This window comes from Myxocyprinus asiaticus, chromosome 27, assembly GCF_019703515.2.
Source record: "Myxocyprinus asiaticus isolate MX2 ecotype Aquarium Trade chromosome 27, UBuf_Myxa_2, whole genome shotgun sequence".
In the NCBI taxonomy this organism is placed as follows: Eukaryota; Metazoa; Chordata; class Actinopteri; order Cypriniformes; family Catostomidae; genus Myxocyprinus; species Myxocyprinus asiaticus.
In genome coordinates, this window is record NC_059370.1 from 43,131,669 (window position 1) to 43,158,331 (window position 26,663).

The 26,663-nt window shown below is 37.5% G+C and overlaps 1 protein-coding gene and 1 pseudogene across 2 annotated transcripts in view; one reads left to right on the forward strand and one right to left on the reverse strand.

Annotated features, from left to right (window-relative positions):
- Positions 1-380: 380 nt before the first annotated feature.
- On the reverse strand, positions 381-1,481 carry LOC127417848 (histamine H2 receptor-like; annotated as a pseudogene).
- Positions 1,482-8,132: 6,651 nt separating this feature from the next.
- LOC127418064 (dedicator of cytokinesis protein 2-like) overlaps positions 8,133-26,663 on the forward strand; it is a 161,177-nt gene continuing 142,646 nt past the window's right edge. The window contains exons 1-14 of one of the 2 annotated variants that reach the window (XM_051658421.1): positions 8,133-8,237; positions 12,859-12,942; positions 13,046-13,086; positions 13,204-13,259; positions 16,341-16,437; positions 16,984-17,132; positions 18,161-18,296; positions 20,548-20,705; positions 21,076-21,157; positions 21,431-21,566; positions 21,891-21,966; positions 22,504-22,580; positions 24,495-24,745; positions 24,841-24,939. In XM_051658421.1, the coding sequence (XP_051514381.1) occupies positions 8,195-8,237; positions 12,859-12,942; positions 13,046-13,086; positions 13,204-13,259; positions 16,341-16,437; positions 16,984-17,132; positions 18,161-18,296; positions 20,548-20,705; positions 21,076-21,157; positions 21,431-21,566; positions 21,891-21,966; positions 22,504-22,580; positions 24,495-24,745; positions 24,841-24,939 (1,485 nt within the window). In that variant the 5' untranslated portion in view covers positions 8,133-8,194. Of the gene's footprint in view, positions 8,238-12,858; positions 12,943-13,045; positions 13,087-13,203; positions 13,260-16,340; positions 16,438-16,980; positions 17,133-18,160; positions 18,297-20,547; positions 20,706-21,075; positions 21,158-21,430; positions 21,567-21,890; positions 21,967-22,503; positions 22,581-24,494; positions 24,746-24,840; positions 24,940-26,663 lie in introns of both variants that reach the window. The other variant, XM_051658420.1, reaches the window with a different exon arrangement.

Here is a 26,663-nt window from a genome sequence, read left to right on the forward strand (position 1 = left end):
TGAGAAACTGACCTTTAGTATAAATGACATATTTAACAGAACAATTCACCCAAAATTAAAATGCAGTCCTTGTTTACTCATCCTTATGCCATACACAAAGCTATTGAGCTTTATGCGTTGTTTAGGATGTTTAAGTCATTGTAAAATCAAATATGGCTTCTATAATAGTGACAGGACTACTTTCATAGTGTTTTTTATGTTGAGCTTGACAGGTGTGGTCACTATGAACTGCTGTTTTGAAGAGAGCTGCATGAAGATTATTCAGAATTTCTGCTTTTGTGTTTTGCAGAAAAATAACAGCATGTGGGTTTGGAACGACATGTGGGTGAGTGCTGTCAATGACAGAATTTTCATTTTTGGGTGAACTATCCCTTTATTCTCTATAATGAATGTTCAGCAATCTTGTTTTTGTAATACCTATTATTACCATTGACTACAATGGTAACCGTAGTGCCAGATGTTGCATTGCAATCTACTGTTATCCTGTTTTCTATCTCTTGTAGCAGCACACAAGTTCTTGTCCGAAGCCCCACCCTGTTCAAAGGAGGGGTGTGTCTACTCGTTAGTCCCTCCTCCACTGTCACTACAGGTATTCTTGTACCTGTTTTACAGCTTCGTCGCCCACAAAGCAGCTTGACGTAAGCCGATCTGAAGTCCCTATTGGGTGTAGCATAAAGTACCCTAGCCAAAACACCACTGATAGCGCCGTACGTGGCAGTTTCTCGTCACTTTGTATCCCCATCACAGTGAAAAATTTTAAATACTGAAACCAGCACACCACAGAAGTGGTAAGCACTACTGCTAGCATCAGCGTAGCTTTGTGTTCGCACAGGATTAGCATTGTCACCCCTGCCGATGACGATGATGTAGTTGGTCCTGGTCGCGTAGAGTTGATATGTTTAGCCTGTCTCCATGCGATGTGAAATACTCTGTGGTAACTCCAGCACATGGCCAACAGGGGGAGATAAAACGTTGCAAAGGTGTCTACCAACTCGTAAGTCGGGTTTAGCTCAAAACGGCAGTCTCGTGCTGGGTCGCCCTCTCGTATATTTTGCATGCTCCAGTCTCTTGTATTCCAACACAAGTGAATGGGCACAAACGACAAGCCCACTGAGACTAGCCAGACTGCCGCTAATATCGCACCGATGCACCGCGGAACTACCAGCATTGGGTAGTGAAGAGGGCCGGTGACCACGCAGTAGCGGTCCAAGCTAATGGCGAAGAGATTGTGGATGGAAGCGGTGCATAGCATGACGTCCAACGAGACGTAAATGTTGCAGAAGTGCGTGCCCAGTGGCCAATTGCCTGTAACTTGGTAGAGGGTAGAAGGGCACCCAACAGAAAGTCTGTAACCGCTAGCGACACGATGAAGCAGTTTGTGACGTTGCACAGGCGTTTCGTGGCATACACAGCCAGACAAACTAGAGTTTTCCCACTGACAGTCAGCAGAGCGTCACAGCCAGTGCTACCTCAGATGTCATTCTGTGTGCGTATTTACTAGCTTAATAAAATCACGAGTGATTAGCTTTTGTTCAGTTCCCACGGAACATCCAGTACACACTAATAAAATGTACACACTGAGTATACTGCAAGTCAATATAGGTAAAAGTGTCATGAAAAGTGAATGAGTTTCTGTAGTTTAACTCCTAATGCATGGTGTTAGCAATGCCAAGATCATGGGTTCAATTCTGAGAAAACATACATGCTAATAAACTGTATACATTGAATGCACTGCAAGTTACTTTGCAGGAAGTTTAGTAAGTTCTTAGGGATATATTCCAAATGTTCTCCGTCCATACTCCAGTGTGACTCCTCCATCCATCTATCCATCCACTTTTCAGTCCCTCTATTTTATTAGTTGTGGCCAGGTGTTGTTAGACTGATGTTTGTTTCCCTCTGCTGGCCATACTGAGATACTGCATTCTTTCTGTCCACTTTCCCCTGTTTAAAAGAGAACAGAGAAGCATTTAACTGGGTCACTCCTACTGTGCAGTATGTTTTCATGTCTCATTTCATATAGTCTTAATATACAGGTTAATATATTAAACACAATTTTTAAAGGTGGAAATAATATTTGTTTTATTTTGTCACGATTAAGTGGAGAAAGGGGAGAATTTTAAATAGTTTCACTACTTTGGTTTGGGCAGATGTTGCCATTTTTGCCATGTCCATGGGTGTTAAACTGCAAAAAAACATTTTCTTAATTAGTATTTTTGTCTTGTTTTCCAGTAAAAATATCTAACAAACAATATATCTAGCATTTCATGTTAGGAGGTATTGCATGCACTGCAAAAGATATTTTTCTTAATTAGTATTTTTGTCTTGTTTTCCAGTGCTAGTGCTAAGCTTCAGCCCCCCTAAAATTCATCTCAGCCCCCCTAAATATCTGTGATTTTGCAATGAGCAGCAAGTGTTTTAAACAGGTGCAGCCGCAACACTGCACTCAGGAGCGATTCTAGGATTTCGAATGACATTATTAGATGTACATATTTAATGTATTCCACTCTTTAGCACAGAAAATGTTTTGTTTTTTACTGTGTTCACATCATTCAAGCCAGCTAATATACATTCAGAACATTGTCATTTTTTAAATAATAAACATGCTTATAAAGTTATAAAAAACTGAAGCAATTCAACGCTTTTCAGGGTTCACACTGTCATGGAAAACCTAATAATATCAGGGAATATTATACATATTAATATGAATAAATATGATACAAGTCTATAATGTATATCCCTGCTGACAAGAACAGCTAAAACCAGCTTAAGCTGGTTGGCTGGTCATAGCTGGTTTAAGCTGGTCTCCCAGCCTGACCAGCTTAGACCAGCTAAAAAGTGTTAAAACCCCTCTAAAAACCAGTTTGACCAGCTAAAACCAGCCAGTCAGCTTTGGCTGGTTTAAGCTGTTTTGTTGTTGTTGTTGTTTGTTTGTTTGTTTGTTTCAGCAGGGATATATAAATGCAATCCATGATCTATAATTTCTCAGTGTTGTTCTTTTGAGTCGGCTATTTTAAATGAGAAAAAGACATTGAAATTCATAGGTCAAAAAGGGTGAGAACTCTGACTTTATCTGTAATAAAAGAGCTGAAACCAGAGGCAGAATGGCCATAGGGAGAACCTGGACTTTTCCCGGTGGGCCGGCTACGAAACAGGGCCGAACAGTCGATGATAAGCTGAAACGTGCTGCTGCGCTATGCTGAACGGGCCACGACTGGCTGAAGAGGGCCGCAAAACGGCACCGCAATATGCCGAAGGGTGCTGCGATATGCAGAAAAGGACAGCGAGATTTTTCTTCCAATTTTTTAAATTGTTACCAAATTTATTTATTTATTTTTTCCCGAAAGATGTGTTTGAGTAAAAGTGTGTCGATATCAAAAAATAGCAAGGTCTGAGTAATAAGTAAAATAAGTGTATATCATGATTTGAGTGAAAGGGTATTAAACACACAGTTGTTGTAGCGACTCTAGTGTTCATTTCACATGGAAACTGCAGGGAATTGTACCTGGAGACATGTATAACAAGTTTTGCAAAAATGTATATAGAGTCACGTTTTTACTATGAGACTGAGGTTGGTCCTATTATATATTTAATTTCCTGTCAAGCACCAGCAATATAAACAAACACAGCACATTCATAAGAAGTTGGTAGTGTAAATGGACTGTATGCAATGAATTAGAAGAATTGAAAATTATGTTCTTATGTGCATAAACTGCGTCCATCCTTTATGATAGATTTTTATGACAGTGACATGCTCTTTTTATACGCATGGAAAATGTTATTCTTGTCAGAATTTGGATGCATGCTCCATGAAATTATAGAGAATGTAAGTACTATTAATAATTTTCATCTACTGATACACAAAACATGGCTTGTATTAACAGTGATTGAATCGGCACGCATGTCACATGTACCGTCACATTACATGCACTGAGATAAGACATGGTTTTGAAACGTCTTAGTGCAACAACCTATTTCACAGGAAGATAGCAAATTGCACTTTGCCCCACTTCATTAACATACAATACACTTCCACCCACGCCCACTTGCGCTTAGAATTAGCGCTCTCATGAAAATTGGATTAAGACGTTGCGCACGGTCATAGCGTGTAGCACTGCGCTTTGCTCATTCACGAAAATAGAGCCCTTAATATCTCCTGTCAAGCAAATCAATCTTGTTTTAACAATATTAAATATTTTTACTGGAATACAAGACAAAATTACTTGTTAAGAAAAATAATTTTTGCAGTGCGTGCAATACCTCCTATCATGAAATACTGGCAACTTATAGATGTTTCTTTAACTTTAGGCTATTTTATGTCCCGAGGTTGATTTCAGACTGATCTCACAGTGAAATCAGAAACAGTAGGTTGACTTTTGTTTAGCTAAAATTGGTCTACGCTTACCGAAATTCAAAACACTGCCCCCAGTGGCCAAAGCAGTAAGTGTCGTTTGGCGTATGTGCACGTGTGAGCTCCATTTCCCGGGTGTAATATCCACTGAGGGGCACCAAAAGAGAGTTGTGAAGCAAGTTGTTTTCAACTGTACAGGCTGTAAAACAGGATGTATATAAACAGAATCCCCCAAATCTAAACATCAAGGGAGAAAAATTGTAATGTTAAAGTGAAAAAGTATGCGGACACGACTACTTCCTGGTTTCTACGTGGAGCCGATGCAAACATGTCTGATGTGAGATGGTGCTTGAAAGTGAGTCAATATAATTTGGCCAATACTAGGGTACCGGAAGTATTGGAGACTACATGCCGACCTCTCGAGTGTTCATGTTGTTGATTTTTATTTAAATGAACTGATTTTCACTTATTTCTTTTTATTAAATGAGGGTCTCATTAAAACTACATTTTAAACATTTAACCAAGCCTTCCTCATTTATTTCTGGTACTTTTCAAATACCTTTTTTCAGTAGTTTGCAAGTTAATGTAATCCTGCAATGAGGATAGTGTAAGAGTGTTTGGCTCACTGTCCCTGGTGAAGGGCTCGAGGCATGAGACTTGACCCGAGCTCGAATACCAACCCAACCACCCCCCATCCATCCATCCACCCATTCATCCATCTGTCTGTCTCTCTGTCTATATATCTATCCATCCGTCTGTCCATCCATCCGTCCATCCATCCATCCATTCATTAAAAAAAGTACAGATGTTATTGTGATATATACCATGGTTTTATTTTGTTTATTATAAATATGATGGTTAATCTATATGCATTTTACTTAAATACGGTGTATACATTCTCTAACCATCTGACAAAAAGAGCAGTGACCAAAAACTTCCCACGGATACTAATGATTTAAGTTTAAAACACACAATTAAATTCAGTATGCACAACTTACATGCATAGACGTCCACTAATATCTTCAACAACAAATTCACATTGAACGCAAACAGTAACCTATTTTCATTTTTGAATGCATTGATCTGTCCTTCTAAGATTCAGCCATTCAGTAACAGCAAATGAAGTGGGATCTTTGATTAAATTTTGAGCAATAACATTTTATGTCAGATTTATAGCAGTACAGTAGTATCGAAACTTACCTTGGGCGATCTTCACTCTACTAGTACACTTGCTCGTCTCTCTGTACACAAATACACTCTCTCTCTCTCAGTAACTCAGTGCACTACTTCGGTCAGCCAGCAATCTGGCTGAATGCTTCTCTCTGAAATAGGCTCTTTTGAGTTTCTTTCTCTCTGTTGCCATCTCTCTTGCCTTTGGACAGTAATATGAATTGAATATAAAGGAGAATAGACATTGATGCATAAACATTACCCACCCCTGTCTCTCTCTCTCACTCTCTCTCTGTTTAAAGCTCAAAAAAGGACCCAAAAGCATCATTAAAGTGGCCCATGCGACTCATGCATCATATTCCAAGTCTTCTGAAGACATGCGGTCGGGTTTGTTGTGAAAGTCATTGGTCAGTGAAATCTTCTCTGTTAACATGAGTCCGATACTGCGCTCACGCACTTGTACTCTAACTCATAAAAAAGCTCCGATCTCGAAAACTGATACCGTCTGATGTGCAGATGTCATTGCATAAACATTCAGTGCACAAATTAAAATTGCAATGTCGTAGTGTGATTATTAAACCACAAAGGCTGCGATTTAATGAGATAAATACACAGTCTGCATGCGTGAATGTGTATATATGTGAATGTGCTCATACACTGATAATACCTCATCAATAGAATCAAGCATGCTGTGTGCGTGTGTTGTCTATGTGTACAGTAAGGTGGTTGCTAGGGTGTTTTAGGTGGTTGCTAGGTGGTTGCTTATTGTCCCAAGTCAAAACAGCCCACCTCCAAGTCATTAAGATTATGGTCCCTAGATATGGCTTATGACCCTCCTTCAAAATACTGGGATTTTGCTTTTATTTTATTTATTTATTTATTTTTGGCAGAAAAGATTATAATTATTATGATTGTTATACTGTATATAAAATGGCAAAGAGATGAACATTTACTAAAGTGATTAGGTCTATAAAGTGCACCTTCACATGTATAAATGGCATTATAGTGAATCTTATATATTTAATCTAATTGCATATTTGGGATTACAATCACTAAATTGGTGAATTATAGCTTTGTGTGTGTCTGTTGGAGAATAAAACATGTCGCTTTTATCCACTCGAGGGTAACAGCTGAGCTTTTTAAGAGATGCTTTGTACATTAAAGGCAGTTGTGCTTTTTTCTTCTCAGATCACAGTTAGAAAAAATAAGTGTTGAACTTTCTTTGAGCTATTAATTTTTTTATTTGTTGCATCGCAGCTGTAGCTTTCAAATGTGTAAATGTGGATGCACATTAGTAGACCCATATGTCAGAAAAAATGCTATATAGTATGGACTTGCTGGTTTTGAATGCAAAACATTGTTCTTTTTACATTTTCTAAAAATATAGCTTCTAAAAACAAGTGGTGCCTGACTGCAAAATTCTCCGTCATGATGCGAGGGAGTTCTGAGTGGTTGCCAGGGCAAATTGAAGGTGGTTGCTAGGGTGTTCTGGATGGTCGTTAGGTGGATGCTTAACATCTTTACATATGGTTTGGGTCTCTCCTTTAATGTAAGTCTATGTGATTTTTCCCACCTGTTTTATCATCTGATCCTTTAGAAAAGGAATAGCACACCTCTCAACAAACTGTGTAATTTGAGGTTTTAATAATTTCCATAAAACAAATAGTGCAGGATGTGTTACTCACTGAAGTTTGGGATTAGATGTTTTGAGAAAGCCCTCTGATTAAATGCTAATCATCTCTCAGTTTAAAAAAAGACAAAAAGAAACTTGTTTGCTGTGTATTCACTGGCCTCTATTGGCTGCAGGTGGTATTGCATTGCAAAATAATATTGGTTATAATTAATTTTATTTAACACACATTTGCACATATACACTGACATTCTTTTTTTCACATATCCCAGCTAAGCTGGGGTCAGAGTGCAGGGTCAGCCATGATACGGCACCCCTGGAGCAGATAGGGTCAAGGGCCTTGCTCAAGGGCCCAACAGTGGTATCATGGCAGTGCTGGGGGTTGAACCCCCAACCTTCTGATCAGTAACCCTTAGCCTTAACTGCTGAGCCACCACTGTCCCTATTAGTGATTAAGCTTGTATATATGTGCACCATATGTGTTTGTGTTTGTGTTTGTGTTTTTTTTTTTGTTGTTTTTTTTTTTTGAAAACTGCATGTATTCAGTCTCTTCGTTGCATAAACCAAACAACTTGGGAATCATGATCTTTTTGCGTAAACCTGATGCCTACCTCCATACAGATTCATAAATGATGTCAAAATCTTGTGCTGCTTCTCAAGTCTTAGACTTGGAGAGAGGGTGGAAAATACAATATATCGGTTTTGGCCACAAATAAAACTTTACAAGCATAATAAGCGGATGCCAGGTAAAATTAAATAATAAAAAAGTATGAAATTACTCTTTTAATCAATAAAAGCCATTGAAATGTGAGCTTTACTCATAATGGCATGCAGACACATTGAAGGTTCTGTTGCATTACGTTTGTCTGATATTTAAATGTTGTGGCCAAAAGTGAGTGCAAAAGAGGAAGAGGAAGAGCAGACAGACAGAGAGAAGGAGGAGTGATTTATTTTAGTTCTTTTTCACTATCTCACCCAGATAAATTAGAAAGAGAAAGAAGACAGAGAGGGGAGCAAATCATACAGAAAATATTTTTAGTTCAGTCATGGCTCCCTGGACTAGAACTAGCTCTGAAAGATATGGAGTTGGTGAGTTTTGCTTTTCTTTTGGATGTTTGGGCATGTGCATCACTGGTTAAGAAATGTTTTTCAGTGATGTGTATATTTGTGTGTTTATTTGTGTATGGCCCTCACAGCGGGCGTCTATGATGGCTCCATTCAGTTCCTATATCTCAGGATGTGGGCACAGACGGATCAATCAAACGGCCCGAGAGTTAGTGGCCTAAAAAGATTTCAGAGTTTTATCACTTAGTGCTTGTTGCACTTTGAAATTGTGCAATATTCAGATAAATGCCATTATGATGGAGCGTCATGGTGCAAACCTCTTTACCTCTGCAGAAGGGAATGAAAACAGGGTCAAGATTGAGAATATCCAAACCCCTAACTTTAACCGAATTACAAAGTGCAACTTAGAATTAGCTTTCACTTCAGAACTACTTTTATTTTTGTGTAGAATTTAGAGTTGGGGTACTCGAGTTCGGACTCGGGTCCGAGTCACGAGTCCAATTTTAATGGACTTGGACTTGGAGTCCGGCCGAGTCCATGACATTTGTGATGCAATGAAAAATAAATAAATAAATAAAATAATGTAACATAGGGTGACCATACATCCTCTTTTTCAGTCCTGAAAAAAGCATCCAGCCGGGATTTCGAAATTGCCTCTAAATGACCGGGATTTGTCTTTGTCTTCATAATGATGTGCTCTCTACAGTTAATACTATCATACATTCTGTGTATTTGATACTGCACATCAGTTTTCATGCGTATATGTCCTTACGTGTGATTATTCTGGCTGAGAGTGGCAGCGTGCACTCTTTCAAAGTACTTTTTTAACTCTCTCTCCCGCACAGCCATGCTGTATGTGTGAGCAGGAAAGAGATCGGCATTTGCCAGACATGCTCTGCTGCTCTCATCCAGAAATATAAATTACGTAAGTACACTTTAAAAAGTACGTTCCCCAGCTCTGCAAATTATTAAATAGAACAAATGTTTAATCAGACTCACGCTTACTATGCAAAGTCATTTCTAACTGAAAATGTTGACTATATCGAGACAAATTCAAATATGCTACATATTAGGGATATTTAAACTATTATGACGGATGAAATAGACCATGGAAATTGTACAACTCAGTCCGTTACATATTTGTAGTGCAACCTCTGTGTTTTACCTGTAAAGCGAGGGGAGAAGTCTCTATTCACCTATTATCCATACTAAATATATTGTGAAAAGAACAACACATCAGCTCAAGGAGAGTTTGTCATAAAAATAATTGATCTTAACTTTAGGGAAGTAGAATAAAAATACATTTTTAATGGTATCTGATCTTTTCTGTTTTTATTTTCTGTTTAAATTTATGGGCAACAGAACGCAATAAGAAGTGTGTTGAAGGACAGTTTTGTCTACATACACCTAAAGCATATGCTTTCATTCTGAAACCAATTTGAAGTTTGTTCAGCAGGAAACTAATCATTTGTTTTTTGCATTTATATTGACAAATAGTTTTTCTTAGTTGTGAAGTTTAAAATAAGTGTAAAATATTGCTGTTGAGTTTACGGTTACAATTTGAATTCAGATTCATGAACAGATTCATTCAGACTCGGACTCGACTCGGACTCGGCCTGTTATGGACTCGGTCTTGAGTCTGACTCGGCCCCTTTTGGACTCAGACTCGACACAGACTAGGCCTGTTATGGACTCGGTCTTGAGTCTGACTCGGCCCCTTTTGGACTCAGACTCGACTCAGACTCGGCCTGTTATGGACTCGGTCTTGAGTCTGACTCGGCCCCTTTTGGAGTCAGACTCGACTCGGACTCGGCCTGTTATGGACTCGGTCTTGAGTCTGACTCGGCCCCTTTTGGACTCAGACTCGACACGGACTTGGCCTGTTATGGACTCGGTCTTGAGTCTGACTCGGCCCCTTTTGGACTCAGACTCGACACAGACTAGGCCTGTTATGGACTCGGTCTTGAGTCTGACTCGGCCCCTTTTGGACTCGGACTCGGCCTGTTATGGACTCGGTCTTGAGTCTGACTCGGCCCCTTTTGGACTCGGACTCGACTCGGACTCGATTGTTTAAAGACTCAGACTTGACTCGGGCTCGTCTGAGTGGACTCAAACCCAGTACTAGTAGAATTAATCTCTGTGGTGCCACTGGAGGGATATACAGTAGCTTGATTAGGTTTACATGGCATTTTATAACATGAGTGCAGCAGTGATATTCATACAGTCAACATCCAAACTTAAGTGAAAGCTTTATTGTCACTTGGCTGAGATGCATTTCATGATAATGGGGCAAATGACACAAAACATGTCTAGCCACATTTCAAAATGGAAAAACAATAATATATTTTGCATAAAGAAAATTAAGCTTATTTTAATGACTGTTAAGCACATTGTTTTTCATAGCCTATATTTCCATTATTATTAATGGTGATTTTATTAACTCATCACTGTAATGCATTTTTTTTTGCTGTAAATTACTGTTATGCAATTATTATTATTATTATTATTATTATTATATTTAAACAACCATAAATGCACAACAAAAATAATACTATATTATAAATACTTTACAATTTAAATAATATATCAGTATATATATATATATATATATATATATATATATATATATATATATATATATATATATCACACACACACACACACACACACACAATAAGAATGGATGGGGGGTGCTTAATTTTCATGAAAGAAAAGTAAAAAAGCGAAATAAATATTTTTATATATATATATATATATATATATATATATATATATATATATATATACATATCTGGTGTTGAGCGGGTAGAATTCAATGAAGTTGTCAGCTGAGGACATGTGAGGAGTCTATTTCTCAAACTAGAGACTCTGATGTACTTATCCTCTTGTTTAGTTGTACATCTGGTCTTCCACATCTCTTTCTGTCCTTGTTAGAGTCAGTTGTTCTTTGTCTTTGAAGACTGTAGTGTACACCTTTGTATGAAATCTTCACTTTTTTGGCAATTTCAAGCATTGTATAGCCTTCATTCCTCAAAACAATGATTGACTGATGAGTTTCTAGAGAAAGCGGTTTCTTTTTTGCCATTTTTGACCTAATATTGACCTTAAGACATGCCAGTCTATTGCATACTGTGGCAACTCAAAAACAAACACAAAGACAATGTTAAGCTTCATTTAACGAACCAAATAGCTTTCAGCAGTGTTTGAAATAAAGGCAAGTGATTTATTTTTTTTTTTTATGCTGGAAATGGGGCCTGTCTAGATTTGATCAAAAAATACTTTTTTCAAATAGTGATGGTGCTTTTTTTTACATCAGTATTGTTCTGACTATACCTTGTGATCAGTAGAATGCCACTTTGGTGAATTAAAGTACCAATCCCCTATGGGGCCTGGGTAGCTCAGCACGTAAAGACGCTGACTACCACCCCTGGAGTTGTGAGTTCAAATCCAGGGTGTGCTGAGTGACTCAAGCCAGGTCTCCTAAGCAGGCCCTGTTGCTAGTGGAGGGTAGAGTCACATGGGGTAACCTCCTCGTGGTTGCTATAATGTGGTTCTCGCTCTCTGTGGGGCGTGTGGTGAGTTGTGCGTGGATGCTGCAGAGAATACCGTGAAGCCTCCACACACGCTATGTCTCCACGGTAATGCGCTCAACAAGCCATGTGAGAGGCAACTAAGATTCATCCTCTGCCACCCGGACTGAGGCGAGTCACTACACCACCATGAGGACTTAGAGTGCACTGGGAATTGGGTATTCCAAATTGGGAAGTAAAAGGGGAGAGAAAAAAAATTCCTTCTGAAACAGCAAAACCTGTACATTATTCCAAACTTTTGGCTGCCAGTGTATATAATTACAATATTTAATTCTAAGAAGAATTATGCTAACATAGCGCATTTGTATTACCTCTGTGATATACGGTGTAGTCAGCAGGTTTCTGTCTAGTGCACTAGTGAACTGCAAAGCATGTTTTTGTTTTTATCACAGTATTGTGAAACATTGCTTATTTAGTTTTATTTATTGTATAAATATATATTCTGATGGGGCAAAACTGATGGCTCTGTGTCTCGCTTTGTATGTGTATGGTGTTTCACAGGAAGTCACTCTTGGAGGAAGTAAGCCAATGAACATAATGGTAGTTGCAGAAATAAAGTGTGTGTGTGTGTGAGAGAGAGCGTTTGCACTTGTAATGTGGTGCTTCCCACCTCTGTAGATGTGGTATATATATCTTTTTAATGTCATTAGCTAGCAAGCATCACTATACTGCTGCTTGTAGTTAAGGAAAAGAAAAAACTCCCTTAGGAAAGAAAAAACACAAATGAGATCTCTTTATTATCTCAACTCTTTCTCCTAGAAAGCAGTTAGACAAAATGGAAAGCAAATATAAATTTTTGCTCAAGCATGTTGCTCTTACTCTAGTAATTTTGCATAAGCTTCCTCTATTGTTTCAGAAGAGATCTCAACAATGTCTCAAACTGTGCTCAATTTTGCCAAGATATCAAAGTTTGTAATTAAATGTCAAGACCAAACGTTCTGAGCTATGGAATCCACATTGATTTTGGATCAGAGCAAAATAACAAATGGATTAAACTACATTTTAATGTTATTTAGATTTTCCCTGTCTATTTCTCCCTCTCCGTTTCTCTGAAGTTAAGTGGAATTTCACAGCAAAAGCAGACGAGCAGTTGTCTCTGGCTATCGGGGACACGGTGCACATACAGGAGTCATGTGAAGGTGAGGCATGCGGGAATACTGAGGGGCCTTGTAATGACAATAGCTTAATAACAGAAAATCTAATAAACTGCATTATATCTAAAGAGGACTGTTATTGTTCCAGGATGGTATAAAGGATTCCTGACCAAGAACAAAGAGAGAATTGTAGGCAAAACATGTTTATTTCATAGTGTTTGCACAAGCAGATTGTTTTGATCCTGAATATCTAACCTGAACTTCCTCTAGTACCTCTCTGATTATTTCAATCTGTGTTTGTCTAAGGGGGCATTTCCTGCCAGTTTTATAGAGCTAAAGGAAGTCATCATTGAGAAAAGAGGGTGAGTATCTTTCAGTCCTTCAGTCTGTTCTGTCTATCCATCTGTCTGATCTATTTATCTATCTATCTATCTGTCAGAATATTTAAATATCTATCTAGACATAGAGACGTCTGTCTTTTCTAGACATGTCTAGACAATTAGACATCTATATTTCCTAGATTTCGATCTAGACAGAGACATCTATCTATTCTAGACATTTAGACATCTATTTTATCTCAACATGAATCTTGACATAGAGGGGCAGATTCACTAACAGGTGCACCACTTTCACGTGCGGTATTTTAGCGCAAAAGCCTGCGTCTTATTCACTAACCACCCACAATCCATTTTAGCAGGCGCAGTCAGCACTGAATATTTAAATAAAGTCATTGTCATTCATTTCCACGCAAACACGCCTGCTTTCTATGTAAATTAGGCTCATTGTAGATTGCGCTTCATTCACAAAAATTGCCTGGCGCAATTTAGATCGGGCTGTTACCGCCAAAGGAAAGTAGGCGATAAAAATAATTTTATTACATAGACATAGAGACGTCTATCTAGACATTTACAAATCTATCTTATCTCGACATCTATCTAGACATTTACAAATCTATCTTATCTCAACATCTATCTAGACATTTAGACATCTATCTTATCTCGATATCTATCTAGACATTTAGACATCTATATTTTCTAGACATCTATCTAGAAATTTATACAACTATCTATTTATTTAGACATCTATCTAGACATTTTGACCTCTATCTTATCTCGACATCTATGTAGACTTAGAAAAGTCTATCTCGGCATTTAGACATCTCTCTTTTCTAGACATCAATCTAGACATTTAGACATACAGTATATATTTTCTAGACATCTATCTAGACATTTAGACATCTACCTTATCTCGACATCTATGTAGACTTAGAAAAGTCTATCTAGGCATTTAGACATCTCTCTTTTCTAGACATCAATCTAGACATTTAGACATACAGTATACATTTTCTAGACATCTATCTAGACATTTAGACATCTATCTTATCTCGACATCTATGTAGACTTAGAAAAGTCTATCTAGGCATTTAGACATCTCTCTTTTCTAGACATTTAGACATCTATCATATCTTGACATCTATCTAGACATTTAATTTAATCCTTTAATTTTATTTATTTATCACACATTATACATTTGCACATACACAGTAAAAATCTTTTTTTTTTTCCACATATCCCAGCTAAGCTGGGGTCAGAGTGCAGGGTCAGGCATGTTACAGTGCCCCTGGAGCAGATAGGGTCAAGGTCCCAACAGTGGCATCTTGGCAGTGCTGGGGCTTGAACCCCTGACCTTCTGATCAGTAACCCAGAGCCTTAACTGCTGAGCCACCACTGCCCCTAAATTTGCATATCCCAGCCAAGCTGGGGTCAAAGCGCATTATATATATATACACATTATATATATATATATATATGCATTATATATATACTGCGCAGAGCAGTATATTTCTAGACATCTATTGAGACATTTAGACATCTCTTTTCTAGACATCTATCTAGACATTCAGACATCTATTTTATCTTGACATCTGTCTAGACATAGAGTCGTCTATCTAGACATTTAGACATCTACTATATCTTATCTCCAAATATGTCTAGACATAGAGAAGTCTATCTAGACATTTAGCAATCTATCTTTTCTAGACATCTATCTAGACAGAGACATCTCTCTTTTGTAGACATCTGTCTAGTCATTTAGACATCTATCTTTCCTACACATCTACCTAGACATAGAGACGTCTCTTTTCTAGACATCTGTGTAGACATAGAGAAGTCTATCTAGACATTTAGTCATCTTTCTTTTCTAGACGTCTATCTAAATAAATTTTTACATCTATATTTCCTAGACCTGTATCTAGACATTTTGACCTCTATCTTTCTAGAAATATATCTAGCCATTTAGACATCTATCTTTCTTGACATATATCTAGACATTTTGACATACTGTACATCTTTTTTCTAGACATCTATCTAGACATTTTGACCTCTATCTTATCTCGACATCTATCTAGACACAGAGAAGTCTGTCTAGATATTTAGACATCTCTCTTTTCTAGACATCAATCTAGACATTTGGACATACAGTATATATTTTCTAGACATCTATCTAGACATTTAGACATCTATCAAGACATTTAGACACCTCTCTTTTCTAGACATCTATCTAGACATAGAGACGTCTATCTAGACATTTAGACATCTTTCTTTTCTAGATATCTATGTAGACATAGAGAAGTCTATCTAGACATTTAGACATCTCTATTTTCTTGACATTTAGACATATAGTATATATTTTCTAGACATCTATCTAGACATTTAGACATCTCTCTTTTCTAGACATCTATCTAGACATAGAGACGTCTATCTAGACATTTAGACATCTATTTTATCTCGACATCTATCTAGACATAGAGAAGTCTATTTAGACATTTAGACATCTACTGTATCTTATCTCAACATACAGTATGTCTAGACATAGAGATGTCTATCTACACATTTAGAAATCTATCTTTTCTAGACATCTATCTAGACAGAGACGTCTATCTATACATTTTACATCTATATTTTCTAGACACCTCTCTAGACATTTTGACCTCTATCTTTTCTAGAAATATATCTAGCCATTTAGATATCTATCTTCCTTGACATCTATCTAGACATTTTGACATACATCTTTTCTAGACATCTATCTAGATATTTTGACCTCTATCTTTTCTAAATGTCTGTCTAGACATTTAGACATCTATCTTTCCTAGACATCTATCTAGACATATATCTATCTACATATCATTCTAGACATTTAGACGTCTATCTAGACATCTATCTATCTGGACATTTAGACATCTATCAAAGGACATAAATTATTTTCTCTAGCATTGTTCAGTGTTGAAAAAGGGAAAAACCTTGGTAGCATTTGTGTGTACTGTCTGCCACCTGAACCGCATTGACATGCCCTGTGTTTGATACCTGTGCCATGCCCTAGCAGCGGCGTGGCACTTCTTGTCCAGTGTGCGACTGACTTCACTCTCTCTTTTTCTCTCACTGTAGAGATGAAGAGGTCATAACCTCTGCTGAGATGCCCCTGGTGAAGGAGGTCACCACAACATTGAGGGAATGGGTCAGCATCTGGAAACAACTTTTTGTGGTAAGGATTTGACCTTTGAATATGTTAGAACTAACAAGCTATCATACTACTCGTACTTTTTTGCAGATTGTATACACATTATCCTGTTTGCATGGAATACTTGGATGACTTACTACATTTGCCTAAATTGCAGTATACAACCAGAGCACACTGTGTAAGATACTGTATCCCACTATACAATGCTCTCGACTTGACCTTCCATTTCCAGTGTGATGAATAATCCAGAAATTATATAAAGAGTGATTTTTAACATCTCTGTTTCTGTTCAGACTGTCAAAATGAAAGAATATAAAATATAAAAATAACCGTATTCAATTCCGAGATGATTACTGGACAGGTAAATAATGATTTACATGTGTAAATTACAGTACATGTGACAATGTACAGTAGCATATTACTGAATTATATTAAAAACATAGTATGCAGTACTCTAGTCTGTTATTCCATTCCAAGCTTGTTTATATGTCATTCAGGTTCTCTCTTGCCCAATAAGTGTGCACATCCTTAACTTCTGGCCAAACAGTACTTGTCTTCCTGCTTTAGCAGGCAAGAAAAAAGGAGCGTTTCATTCTGGTCCAGAGGCTGATGTGGGATCTAATGGAGTGGCGCTCACAGCTCCTGTCTGGCACGTTGCCGAGCGACGAGTTTAAGGAGCTCAAACAGAAAGTCACGTCAAAGATCGACTATGGAAATAAGTAACTTTTTCATTTCTCCATTTGTGTCCATATCTGTTTGTCAACCAGGGTGTCTGTATTTTTGGAGTCTTGAATTAGTACAATTTTTTGACAGTTCCATGGCTATAACATGTTGCTTTGGTAATATTTTTAGGGTATTCTTTGATGTACTTTGGTGTTCCATGTAAATACCTTGCTTTATGAATGCGGTAATCATATAGTACCATGGTATTACCATCAGATACCATTGCTGTACCATGTACCTAGAATTTAACATTCTGTCATTTTCTCACTCTCATTTCATTCCAAACCTCCTATTATATTTCTTTCTTCTGTGAAACACAAAAAGATATGTTTGGCAGGATGTCCAAGTTGCTCTTATCTGTAAAATGAAAGTGGATGGTGATTTACTGTATACTTCCTAATTCAAAAGAGACGAAAAAAGCACCATGAAAGAAGTCCATCTGACTTGCTATATAAACCATATGCACTATGTTACAAATGTTCTGAAGTAATATGAAAGCTTTATGTGAAGAACAGACTGAAATTTAAGTTGTTTAAGTTTACTAATATATTCCCCTCATTGGTAGCTGGCAGCAATTTTTTGGTGTTCAGTTGAAAACATACAAATGTGTTGTGATAGGTCATGTGGCATGCAAGAGCCAATGGCATTTACCGTTAATGACGTCAAAACTGGTACAGTGCTTCTAAATGGACAATTTCTGAACTGAACACAAACGTAAGTGAGATTTGTGAGTTTCGGTGGAGGGTAAGATTAAATATTGATTTACGGAGACTTGCAATTTGTGGCACTTTTATAGTATGATACTTTTATGGTACTTTTTGTCCGTTTTGGAGTATGACATGAATCACAATCCACTTTTGTTATATGTAAAAAGCAGCACAGATCTTCTTTTGTGTTTCACGGAAGAAAAAAACAACATGAGGGTGAGTAAATGATGACAGAGATAAAATTTTTGGGTGAACGATTCCTTTAAAATTTTATCAAATTAACCCATGTTATCTGTGGTCTATTTCTCTCTCTGTAGGATCTTGGAGTTGGATGTGGTAGTTCGGGATTTTAATGGGAATATTCTAGACCCCGAGCGAGCCAGTGTAATCAGTATATTCAGAGCACACGAGGACGCTACGGTCAAGATCACAGAAAGAATTAAAGAGGAACAGGTTTTTATTTCACTTTCATTTAATGGTTTACAAAACTAACCCTGAGAATGAAACCACAGAGGGGGGTTTTAGAGTGCATCTCACATGTTTTAGAGTGCATTAGAGAGCGAGAGATGGTCATTTCACTTAAAGTTTTTTAGATGCCCAGCATGACTGAACAAACTAAAGCAATTAGCTCCCGGGACTCTTCCGTTCCTCTGTGGAATTCTGCTCTATTTCTGACCTCATAATACATGTAGAGTAAATATCCTCTTTTAACTCCACTGAAATAACTTAATGAGCTTTGTTTTAATTGGCTAATTAGTCGCGTTTGCTAAAGCAAGCATCACTATTACTATTGCTCATAATTAGGGTTAGGGATTTGAACAAATGCCTAATCCTTGAAATGAATGATACCTCAAATTGTGCAGCTTGTTGAGGAGAGGTGTATTGTTATGATTTTTGACTGGTGGACAATAAAACAGGTGGAAAAATCCCACAGACTTATATTGAAGGAGGGATCCGAGTCATATCTAGAGACCAGGGGCCTCATGTTTGGGGGCAGTGGTCGCTTGGTGGTTAAGGCACTGGGTTACTGACTAGATGGTCAGGGGTTCAAGCCCCAACACTGCCAAGATGCCACCGTTGGGCCCTTGAGCAAGGCCCTTGACCCCATCTGCTCCAGGGGTGCTGTATCATGGCTGACCCTGCACTCTGACCCCAGCTTAGCTGGCATATGTGAAAAAAAAGAATTTTAGTGGATATGTATAATGTGTGATAAATAAATACAATTATTAATTATGTATAAATGTTGCACACGCTGGTTCTCACGCTCATGATAGGATTTATAAAAGTAAACTTGATGTGAAAATGTCAAGTAGGAATAACTGCAGGCTGGAGACCTCCAAACGGGGGCCGAATCTCCAAAAGAGGGCAGAGTTACTCCGAAAGGGGGCGTGGTTACTCCAAAAGTGGGTTTCACCAACTCCAAAAGGGGGTGTCACTTCCACTAACGGTTAAGGTTAGGGAAAGGGTTAGGTAAGGGGCTCCCTATATCTACTATGGTGGTTTGGAGCAACCGCCCGTTTTTGAGCAATGCTTGCAGCTATACCCTTCTCGAAAATGTGCGCACCACCACGCAAACTCTACCCCGTAATTATGCACTCTTTTATTGCTGTGTGTGAATTGTGAAAAAGTCATGAACTGAACAGAATGAATATAAACTTTGCTTTTCATTTAATACAACACATTTAGAATAAAAAATTATGTAGTTAAGCACTTGAATCAGAAGTAATCGTTATGAAAACCACGTTTGTAGTCTTATAAAAAGTCGAATATAAAACAAAATGTAAGCTTGCACATTTTATTTTTAAAAAGCTCTTTTAGCAATCCGATAGTAACAGACAATTGTTTAACATGGCACAAATCATTTTAATATATATATATATATATATATATATTTTTTTTTTTTCAGTATTAAATATTTAACTTCTCTATAAAAACACTCTGAAAATGATTTAACACATTTTCTGAGAAGCAAAATTGCATAAGTTATATTTATGCCTGCAACAATAAAAATAATAAGCTAAGGAATATTCAAGACATATTCTCTGAAAACAAGTTAATATCTTATTAAGTAATGTATCTCCAGCATCTAACTTATGGTCACAGTCTGTATTATTTCCTACTGTATGTTCACAGTTTCTCGTACCAGTTAAACGTGGTAGTCTCGTGTCTGGATTGCGATATGCATATGGTAACTGAGTTTGTGCATAGTAAAAACAGGCGTTGTACACTCCATATGTGGTTATTTTGGGGAGGAGATGGGTGGGTAATAAATCACATGCTTGTATGCACAATCTTCCACAAGCTGGGATTTATAAAGGGAACTGTGCACAAGTTCTGGCGTACGTATGGTTTTATAAATCAGAATTTTGTATGTAAGTATGCAAAATTTGACTTTTGTGCTTACGCACACTTTTAGGATGAAATATACGCAGAGTTTTAGACATGAGGCCCCAGAATATCGTACAGATTTGGGGTGGACTCTTTTGACTCAGACCAGAAAGCAACATCCCAGAACACCCTAGCAACTGCATAGCAACATGCTATAAACCACTCAGAACATCTTAGCAATCACATATCAATGCCCTGGCAACAAGCCACGACACCCTAGCTTTGTGGCACCACTCAACACCGCTCAAATTGTCTCATGAAAATGTCAAAATATACTTCAAAATAATTCCTTTCTCTTCTCTTCTGTTCTGTGTAGTCCAACGTTCAAATGGACCATTCCAGAGTATCCACTCGGATCCAGTCTTCCCCCACGCACAGCCTCTTCGTGTTCGTGCGGAATTTCGTGTGTCGTATCAGGGAGGATTCTGAACTCTTTATGTCTCTGTATGACCCCATCAAACAGACTAATATCAGGTAGAAATGTGTTCCATGCCACTCTTTCTGATTCTGTACTCTTATGATGAGTTTGCCATTTACACTTAAAGGGATAGTTCACACAAAAATGAAAATTCTGTCTTAGTTTACTCACCTTGTGTTGTTCCAAACTTGCATGACTTTATTTCTTCCATTGAATGCAGAAGGAGATGTTAAGCCGAAAATTAGCCTCAGTCACTATTCACTTCCATTGTATCATATTTTCCACACAATGAAAGCGAATGGTGACTGAGACGGAATATTCTGTCTAACATCTCTTTTTGTGTTCCATAAGGGGAGAGTGGGCAAACGATGACAGAATTTTCATTTTTGAGTGAACTAACCCTATAATCTCTGTCTTTTTCTGCAGTGAGAATTATTTGGTGCGCTGGGGTGATAAAGGTTTGCCGAAAGACATTGAAATGCTCAACAGCCTGAAGGTGGTTTTTACAGTAAGTCACTTACCACTAAGGTGTCAATGGTCAATATTTATAGGAGGCCTTTTATATAAACACCAATTAACTCTGATAAACTCTAATCTCATATTTAATTTGATAAAAAAGAAAAATATGTCAAGTCTCAGTGCCTCATGGCTCCAAAAACGGGTGTCATAAAATAATTTAGATGATTTTTGGGCGCATTTGATGCATTCATAATGACATTCGCTCCACGCTTTCAGAAGAAAGGTTCAATTTGGCTTAATTTAATTTTCTCGCTCTCTGTAGGATCTTGGGAATAAAGACTTGAGTAGAGAGAAAATCTATCTGATCTGTCAGATTGTGCGTGTCGGCCGTATGTATCTGAAAGATGCTAATCATAAGAAATGTACGACGGGTTTGCGGAGACCGTTTGGTGTCGCAGGTAACAAGACTGTGTTGTTTTAAATTCTGGAATTTTTCTATACATTAGTAACTAAACTATACCTTTAAAATATCTTTATTTTGTATAGAGGAGCTATCATATTTAGCCTTAACATGTCTCATGTTGTTCATTTAAAAAAACCTATAAAACATTTGAATTCGTCACTGTAAAATGTGAATATTAAGATTTGTAATCCTTCTTAACTTTCATTAACTCTTTGATAAGCTGGCATCATTAGATAAGCTTTCTGATTGGCTGAAAGGTGCATGACATCATTAGGTGGGCTCACTCTAATTGGTCTGGTATTTCTGTGCTTATTGGCAGTGATGGACATCAGTGACATCATCAAAGGAAAGATGGAATGTGACGAAGAGAAGCAATATTTCATTCCGTTTCATCCGTAAGTCTCATCGCTTTTCCGTTCCTGTCCTTCTTTGTATGTTAAATGAAAATTAAAACTAACCCTCATGTTGTTCCAAACCCTAATGATTTTCTTTCTCTCATAGAACACAAAAAGAGATGTTTAGTTGAATGTCCTGGCTTCTCTTTTTCTATAATGAAAGTGAACAAGGGAAGCTCAAAAAAATACAAAAGCCCCATTAAGATATCGTAGAAGTAGTCCATACGACAGCTGTGCTGTGTTGAACAGATTAAATTTAAGTTGTTATTCAATGAAAATCTTCCCATCCATCATAGCTCTCGAATCTCCTTTGTGCATGTTTGCAAGTTTAAATGTTCACAATTGCAAAAATGGGAATATAGGACATGAATTGCATGGAGCTCTTGTATGATACTTTTATGCTTTTTTTGTCCTTTTTGGAGCTCCACACTATCCGTCTCCATTCACTTTCATCATATGGAAAAGAGCGGCTAGGATATTCTCCTTAACATCTCCCTTTGTGTTATTAATGCTCAGTGTGTTTGTGTGTGTGTGTAGGGTCGTAGCTGAACATGATTTCTTACACACTCTCCTGAACAAGGTGACGATGTCTCGAGGAGACAGTGGAGGTCAAGGTACTGCTCACTCCTAAATAACATCACAGCAACTCCGCTCTCTTTGATAATGTTTTAAAACTCCACTGAGTCCAATAATCGTATCTGATCAGTTAGTACATTTACATGCGCAGTTATGATCAAGCTACAGCCGTTTTATACATAGTCAAGCAGCTAAAGTCTTCACCTGTCTATCCAAGTATGTATGACACAATGTGTAATCGGATATTTAAAGCAAGGAAAACAAATACGCCAGGTTAAATGCAAGAAGCCTGGCTACAATTGCTTTACAAGATCCGTAAGTCTGACTGCAAAAACCTAACCCTAACCCTAATCTTGTGCCGTTTCTGTCGGATTAAAGCGTTTTGATCATTCCATGAAATTGGTGCCTTTTCCATTTCAAAATGGTGAATTTTAAAGTAAATTTCTAGATGATTTTAAACATTCTATTAGACAAAGAATGTCTTGAAGTGTTGTTTAATTGCTCTGTGCTATTTCAAGCTAAATGTATTATTTTTCCGAATATGCTGGGATGTAGCTATGCCTTTAAAAAAGTAACAGTGTTGACAGTTTTACAGTTCATTTAGCCATTAATGGATTTATGCTCAAGGTGTCTATTCGAAAAGGAATTTGATGCTGATATTTCTACAAATATCCACTTTTTCTTATTCACTTGTTTTCTGGACAAAATCCTAGTAACAAGGACAATTTAAACCTAACAAAATATAAGATAATGTGATAAAAAAGAGGAAACACTTACTTTTTCTTGTAGAGTTCACATCCTCAGAGCATGATCATGTCATTATTACATTTTTATAATTATTATTTATGGAATTGTTCATTATTTTAATAAAGGGGAGATTGATGGTAACAGGGTTGATACATTACGTGGGGTCGCAACTTTAAGTCTTTCAAAAATGTATTATGTCCACTTAATAAACACTAAATACTAGCTTTAATTTACTTTCATTCTTTTTTAATCAAAATGTGCATATTTGCTGATACCCAAGGAGAAGTTGAAAACCAGGCTGGGGACATGCCAAAAGGCATCCTAATAAAATGCATATATACCTAATTAAAGTTATATTAATTATAAATAGAATATATATCACAATCATAATAATTCAGACAAATAAAATGCATTATATTATTGTAACAGTATAAAGGTGGGCAAGGAGGAGGTGAGAACCAGCTGAACAATAAACGTAAAGTTTAATTATGTAAATTAACTTAAACAAATACAGACACACATGCAAAGTGGCCGTGTGCATCTCTCTCTCTCTCTCTCGAACTGGCGTCTCCGGTCCCCCTTTATCTCGCTCTCCTGCTGATCATCTGATTTAGTGCCATCCAGGCACCCTCACGGCCCAACCACGCCCTCCTCCTCGTCATAATTATTGTGGCAGATGACTACAGCATTGATAAGACAATAGAAAACATGGCTTTAGAAGGTAGTCTATTGTTTATTTCCATATTACTGAACATAAGCCTATCATTGCGTCATAAGCTTTTAGGTCGTTAAATGTATTTTAAAACTTAGTAAAAAAGGTCTTGAGATCCAGCTGTGTTTGAAATGCAAGAACGCATCCTCATCGTGTGCTGTCACTGGTGTCAAGCAAGCCTGAGTGTGGTTTGTTCTCTGTATAAACTACACAATGCTTATACAGCTGGAGTTTCGCTTACTGCCCCCTGCTTAAAATAGGTGGTACATCAACCTTGAATGGCTCCAATAATAGCAATACTCTTGATTACGTCCAGGAACGTGATTAATAGCGTTAATTTTTTAACGTGTTATTTTTTATATATAATCAATCGCACTGAATTTATGTTCTAAATCAACAGCCCTACTTAAAATAAAGCTACTGGAATTTTTGATTATTACTGACCCGGCTGAATTACAACAGCATGTCAGAGTTTATTTCTCCTATCATTCAGGTTTGTGGGTCACTATGAAAGCGCTAGTTGGCGATATCGTCCAGATCCGAAAAGAATATCCCCACCTGGTGGACCGGAGCACGATGGTTGCTCGGAAGCTCGGTTTTCCTGAGATTATAATGCCGGGTGACATCCGTAACGATATCTACCTCACACTGTACTCCGGAGACTTTGACAAGTACAACAAAACCACACAGAAAAATGTGGAGGTCATCATGTTGGTGTGCAACGAAGAGGGGAAGATCATGCCGGTGAGTTTGGGTCAGAGGTCAGCTAATTGAGTTTGCTGATTTCTGGGCAAGGTTTCCTGTTTATTGACAGCTCTGTGGTGTTATTATCATTACAGAACTCAATCTGTCTGGGAGCCGGGGATCGACCTGTGAACGAATATAAATCAGTCATTTACTACCAGCTCAAACAACCACGGTGGATGGAAACCTTTAAGGTGAGACAGAGTGAATGAAACTTTTTAGTGTTAGATCGATGTGAAACAGCATTCACAACCCATTGTACTTCCAGAATATGGCATATTTCTTGGTGAAACAGAATATTTAATGAGAATATATGTAGGGCGGTACTTGATTTGGGTTTTGAATAGATTGAATGGAGGACATACCAGAATACAGACAGGTGGGTGGAGGGGACGGGTTGGTGACGGAGTTATTACGATGAAAACATTAATAAAAGCAAAAATTTGTTTTCTTTGGAATAATGTGCACTGATGAACCATGAACAATAAGACCAGGAATGTGTAAATACGATCCATTTTGATTTCATGTTGACTTTAAAGGAGTGCTGTCAGTCGATTAAAATATTTAATCGCGATTAATCGGATGATTTCTACAGTTAATCGTGATTAATCGCAGATTTTGTGCTGAAATGTGACTTTATATATACTTATTTTCCTGTCAAAATGCATTTAGTTCCTTCTTAGAAAAGAATAGAAAATAATATGTAACAATATTTTTTTTATTAACATTTTCCAAACAAAGCCTTCTACAGTATAAAAATAGAAATGAACTAAAATAGCACCAATCCAAGTAACATTACATTTTTCCCAATGTGTTTGTGGAATGTTGACTAATCAAAAGAGCTAGTCCCCATAGGTAAAATAAATAAAAATAAATTTAAAGTGATTGTTCAAACAAAAATGAAAATTCACTCATCATTTTCTCACCCTCATGCCATCCCAGATGTGTATGACTTTCTTTCTTCTGCAGAGCACAAACAAAGATTTTTTTAGAAGAAAATCTCAGCTATGTAGGTCCATACAATGCAAGTGAATGGTGACCAGAACTTTGAATGAACACGAAGGTAGCATAAAAGTAATCCATACACCAGTGGATTAATCCATGCTTAATGCTGCCTTTATGTACTTTTTGGAGCTTCAAAGTTCTTGTCACCATTCACTTGCATTGTATGGACCTACAGAGCTGAGATATTCTTCTAAAAAATTTTGTTTGTGCTCTGCAGAAGAAAGAAAGTCATACACATCTGGGAGGGTGAGTAAATGATAAGAGAATTTTCATTCCCTATCTGTCACTCACTCGACGTTGGTGTCACTGTAGTGACACTAGGGGTCACTCTTGGGAGCCTGAGACACCTCTGGTCTTTGATAAAAGGCCAATGAAAATTGGCAAGTGGTATTTGCATGCCACTCCCCCTGACAAAAGGGTATAAAAGGAGCTGGTATGCACCCACTCATTCAGATTTTCTCTTCGGAGCCGAACGGTCATGCTCATTGAGCTGAATACTACTGTTCATTCACCTCTGCTGGATCTGACAGTGCATTTCAGCGGCTTCTCCCTCCTCTGCACTGGTGCACTGCAGAGAACGCCCCTGGGCGCTTCGGCAGAAAAACTAGAGAGTATATTTTCTGAAAGAGCATTTTTCCCCTCTAAAAGAGTATACAGGTGCATCTCAATAAATTAGAATGTCATGGAAAAGTTCATTTATTTCAGTAATTCAACTCAAATTGTGAAACTCGTGTATTAAATAAATTCAATGCACACAGACTGAAGTAGTTTAAGTCTTTGGTTCTTTTAATTGTGATGATTTTGGCTCACATTTAACAAAAACCCACCAATTCACTATCTCAAAAAATTAGAATACATCATAAGACCAATAAAAAAACCATTTTTAGTGAATTGTTGGCCTTCTGGAAAGTAT